The sequence below is a fragment of the Fulmarus glacialis genome, unplaced genomic scaffold (genome assembly GCF_000690835.1).
Source record: "Fulmarus glacialis isolate BGI_N327 unplaced genomic scaffold, ASM69083v1 Scaffold44439, whole genome shotgun sequence".
Lineage (NCBI taxonomy): Eukaryota > Metazoa > Chordata > Aves > Procellariiformes > Procellariidae > Fulmarus > Fulmarus glacialis.
Window position 1 is genome coordinate 1 of NW_009232187.1, and position 5,262 is coordinate 5,262.

The 5,262-nt window shown below is 57.8% G+C and overlaps 1 protein-coding gene across 1 annotated transcript; it reads left to right on the forward strand.

Annotated features, from left to right (window-relative positions):
• Nucleotides 1–698: 698 nt before the first annotated feature.
• Nucleotides 699–3,159, forward strand: ARRDC2 (arrestin domain containing 2; the record flags this gene model as incomplete). Its single annotated transcript, XM_009584807.1, has 7 exons — nt 699–819; nt 965–1,112; nt 1,452–1,554; nt 1,831–2,087; nt 2,421–2,580; nt 2,864–3,015; nt 3,106–3,159. Coding segments are annotated over 7 exons (995 nt in total), but the record flags the coding sequence as incomplete, so codon positions are not given.
• Nucleotides 3,160–5,262: the final 2,103 nt, after the last annotated feature.

The window sequence follows — 5,262 nt, forward strand, 5'->3', positions numbered from 1 at the left end:
GGTGCCTGGGGAACCCCAGCTGCTGGGAGCACGACACCCCAGCCCGCTGAAATCTGGGTGCATGGCAAAGCCTTATGGGCTGGGCACTCTGGGGACTGGGTGCATAGGTCCCCTCCAGACACCTCAAATGCTGACTGCACCCCGGGGTCCTGGGGTGCACAGCCAGACCCTGCTGCTCTGCAGGGCACCCCGGTTAGGGACTGCCCCCACACAAGACTCCCCCTTTGCTGTGGGTGCTCCCTGGCAGGGAAGCAGCATTAGAAAACTCCTGCAGAGGTTCAGGAGCTTGCTTTGAGCAGGGGGTTGGATTAGATGATCCCCGAGGTCCTTTCCAACGCCAGCCGCTCTGTGCAATGCAGGCAGGATGGGGGTGCAAACCCTGGGGATTATGGGGGGCTTGGCTGCCCCCGGGAATGGGCTGGCCACCCTCCCAGAGGGCATCTCTGGGCTCTCGCTCCCGAGCCGCAGTGCAGGGTGGCTGCAGGGTGAAGCAAAGCCCACCCAGGGAGGTGCCCCTGGGTCATGCGTGCCTGGAGACATGTGGAAGGCAGACAGTGCCCGGCACCTGCGGGACATGCCCAGCTCTCGTGTCGCAGCTGTGTGACTGCTGCTGCAGTTTAACCCTGGCAGGAGTATTCCTGTGCCATCGTGCTGCTCTTCTGCGGTGTACTGTACATCTCTGCCACTGATTTGCCCAGGGAGGAGGTTCTGCAGGAGGGAGATAATCAGTCTTAAATCTGTTTTGCCCACAGACAATGGTGAAGTCACCGTCCTGCAGGCAGGAAGGCACGAGTTCCCCTTCACCTTCCAGCTCCCTGAGTAAGTTGATATTTTTTGTTGCCTTAATGCAAAGGGGCAGAGCAGCCGCTTGGCCTGTGACACAGGTCCTGCGGGGGCCCAGGGCACCTCGAAAATGAGATTCTTTCAGCAAAACCCTTCTAAATTGCTCATTGCTTATACACAGGACCCTGGCTACCTCCTTCGAGGGAAAGCACGGCAGCGTGCGCTACTGGGTGAAAGCCAAACTGCACAGACCCTGGTCGACAGTGAAGAAGGTGAAGAAGGAGTTCACTGTGATTGAACCCATCGACATCAACACGCCTGCGCTGCTGGTGAGCTCCCCCTGCTCCGCCTCGGGGCAGCGGCATCCAAAACTTCCCAGGAAGCCCACGGGGAAGGTGTCTGCCTCCCCTCCGGCATTGCAATGCAGGCCTGATTTCCAGAGGGAATATTTGCTCCCCTGCAACTTGTGCCCTCCAGCGTTACCTGGAGTGGGCAGAGGTCATCTGTGTCTCTTAGTTTTTGGAAACTTCAATGCATTGCGACAGCATCTTGCATCAGATACCTAAGAAGTTGCTGATGCTCCCTGGCAGGTTCTCAGTGCCAGGGAGGTGCTTGCTTTGAGTTTCATCCTTTCTTACTAAATAGCTTAAATGTTTCCCTTTCTCCAGGCTCCCCAGGCAGGTGCTAAGGAGAAACTTGCTCGTGCCTGGTACTGCAATCGTGGCCAGGTTTCTGTGACTGCCAAGATTGACCGAAAAGGCTACACCCCAGGTGAGACGATGTGCTGGTGCCCTTGAACCTCTGCGGGCCCTGGGGTAGACCCCAGCGGGAGGGGGTTTGGGGTCACTGAGCTGGACTCTTGACTTCTGGCACGAAATCAGTCAAAGAGCTTGAGTGTGTGCACCTGATGTGGGCTCCTGCTAGATTAAACCTTGTGCCTGCAGTGCCAGGTAGCATGACCAACCCTCGGTGAGCCTATGCAGGAATTCCTTGAGGCAGGACCGGGCTCCATCTCCCCTCCTCCAACACGTGCGTCTGTTTTGGTAGGTGAGGTCATCCCTATCTTTGCTGAGATCGACAACTGCACAAGCCGAGCGGTGGTGCCCAAGGCGGCCATCATCCAGACTCAGACCTTCATCGCTCGGGGCACCAAGAAGCAGAAGAAGTCGGTGGTGACCAGCATCGTCGGTGACTCCATTGCAGCGGGGAAGCGGGAAGTGTGGCACGGGCGGGCGCTGAAGATCCCGCCGGTGGGTCCGTCCATCCTCCAGTGCCGCATCATCCAGGTGGAATACTCCTTGAAGGTGAGGGATCCCGCGGGGAGCATTGCGGGCGGCTCAGCCCAGTGTTGAGCGTTCCCCTTCTCACCAGAGCTGTGCTCATTGTGCCCGCTTTGGGCTGGTGCAGAGATTTTGGGGCTGGTGATTTGTGTAAGATCTTGGGTTTCCCCTGTGCAGCTGTGCCCCATTGCCCCTCGTGCACAGCACAAGGGCTCGTGCAGGAGCGTTTGCATCTCCCTTTGTATCCTGCTGCAAGAATTCCCTCTTGGCCAGCTCGAGCCAGTGCTCTGGGGGGATATCTGCACCTCCAGACTGGGAAAACACCAACAGCTTCCCTGCTGTCTCCTGTCTCTGAAGGTTTGTGTGGATATTCCTGGGACATCCAAGCTGCTTCTTGAACTGCCGCTTGTCATCGGAACCATCCCGCTGCATCCGTTCGGGAGCCGCACGTCCAGCGTCAGCAGCCAGTACAGCGTCAACCTGGACTGGCTGAGCACCATCCCGGAGCAGCCAGAGGGTGAGTGTCTCTCTCTCCCTGGGATCTGTTTGGGTGCTGCAAACCCCCTGGTCAACCCGCTGTGGATAGCAAGGGTCAGAGCAAGTTCTCAATCTTGTCTCTTGTTCCAGGACCAGCTTTTGCTTTTTTACTTAATTTTTTGGCTGTGGTGCTGCATCTCCTGGGTTCCTTCCCCGGGGAACTGGGAGGGTTTGGGAAATAGTGGATTTGAAGCCCTTTTTACCTGCGTCTCCCACTAATGGAGAGTGTTTCCTGTTCCCTGATGGTTCTCTTCTCTCTTCAGCTCCCCCTGAATACTCGGCAGTCGTGTCCAGCCCGGAGGCCGAGCAGAGCCTGGCTCCGCCGTGCCGCAGTGAACTCGGCGGCATCCTGGAAGGTCCCTTCTTCGCCTACATCCAGGAGTTTCGCTTCCGACCACCTCCGCTGTATTCGGAGGTAACAAATCCCCCCAGGCTGGCAGGGCTTGTGGAGATGGCTGGGATGTGCCCGCTGCCAAGGTTTTTGACTCTAAACTTGGCTTTGCAGATTGATCCAAACCCCCCTTCAGACAACATCCGTCCACGCTGCATGACCTGTTGAGAGAAGCGCATCGGATGCGGTTGACAGCGTGGCGATCCCTTGGGATGAAAGCTTGCACCCTTGCAGCACTTCAGTCTGGAAATGGGGACGCGGCGGCCGTGAGACCAGAGCTCCTGCAGCGTCGAGACCCCGGCTCCGCTCACTGTCCTCAACTACTCTTGTCGTGACTGTCCTACGGACTGACACCAAGCGTGGTGCTGTGGACTCGTGCATGGTAGGAGAACACGTGAGACTCCGCGGTGTGGAGCGGCTCCGTGTGTGGTTGGGCAGGACACGGAGGGTTAATAACTGCCCCAGGATTTTGGGGTTCAAAGGGGGGATGTTTGCTCTCCCCTTGCCTGCGGTGGCCATGCTCTGGCAACTCCTGTCATGGAAAACAGGAGCTTGGAGGTATTTCTTAGGATTACTAGAGCATATTTTAATCTTGCTGGGGTTTGAGTCCCGTGGTGATGCAGGTGCAGCCCTTCTCCTGCGGTAGCTCACCAGGATTGCTGTTCCCTGAGAAAGTAACAGGCCTTTTTCTGGCCAGATGAAGCAGAGACCTCGTCTGCTGCTGCTGATCTTTGCCATGAGCCTGGTGATGCCTGCAGGGGGAATGGTTTGAGCTAGTCTATCGAAACTGTAAAGGATCCCGTGGGCTGTTACCAGGGCAGAGGACGTGGGGGACAAATTTATGATCTGCAGCAGCATTTTGGTGCCGTTTACCAAGAGCAGGAAAGCTGGTTCCTGTGTGTCAGCACCAAACCTGCACAACGTGCTGGTGCCTCCCCCATGGTGGGGCTGAAAACCAACCCCAAACTGCGGTACCACCACGGGGGTGTTGGAGCCGTGGCTCCAGCATCTCCCTGGAAGCCAAAGAAAAGAGAAGGAAGCCCGGTCCGAGGCTGGTGGCAGCTGCAAATGCTGATGTGGAGTTGAAATGAGTCCTTCAGGGCCAGCAGTTCTGCTCAGGACGGGCTTGATCCTGCACCCATAGAGGGGTCGGTGGCCCCGGCGCGGTGAGGACACAAGCAGCAAGATGCGTTCACCGATGCGGGAACCGGTGAGCTGGGTGTTGTAGCAGGGACCACGCGAGTGTCCGTGCCAGGGGCTGACCCCGCTCGCTCCAGCATGACCTGGGCAGAGTTTGGGTGCTGAGGACCTTTGCATTCCCTCACTGAGACAATCCCGCCCGCGGGGCTGCTCGCTTCCCCGCGCACAACCAAAGCCAAGCGTGCCTTAGCCTCCGTGCTGGGGCTGCGCTCTGCTCGCTGGGGGTTGTTCAGATGATTTTTGTATCTGTGAACACTTTTATAACGACCACTCTTGTCTCTGATTACTCTTTTTGTACAACTTTTTCTTGGGAAATTTTTGTTTGAAATAAATTCTTTAAATCCAGATGTTGCCTGGATATTTTTCTGTTGCTCTCTTTCTGCTGGATCTGCTCACCGGCTCTGCCCACGCTTCCCATTGCCTGGAGCCGCGCAGCTCACGTGGCTGTTGGGATGTCGGAGCGGGAATGCTCCCTCCCCTCGCTTCATCACCCTGCGGGCTCCCAGCCCCACCCTGCACCCAGTCCCACTCTGCACTGGGATTAACTGGGTCACTCGGCCAGCATTGCTCCCCAGCAGGACTGGTCCCCTGCGCTTGGAGCCCCCCTGCCCAGATGTCTGGCTCCCACGGTGAGCACTGAGCGATGCTCTGTGCCGTGCCTCCGGCTCCCCCACCTCCGTGCAGGTTTGGCCCTTTTCCTGTCACGGTTTAGCAGGGCTGCGAGCGATCCTGTTGTATTTTTCCATGCTCGCTTCCTATTTGTGTCCGGGCTGCCGGAGGACAGACACGCTCTCCTCCATCCCGAAACCCGGCGGGGACCCGGCAGGTCCAACTGGCACAGAGGAGCCGGGACACTCCCGCGGTGGCTCGGCCATTCCCGAGGAGGGTTGGGATCATCCCCATGCTGTGCCGGCTGGGAATGGCTGCTGCTGTGTAGGAAGAGCAGAGGGGCTCCTTCACCCACTTCCTTGGGCTGAGATTTGGTTTTTAACAGCATTTCTGTGCCCCACATCTCTGCTGAGCACAGCAAATCTTGGTGCGCGCAAAGCAGGGCTTGAGGCGGGCTTGGTT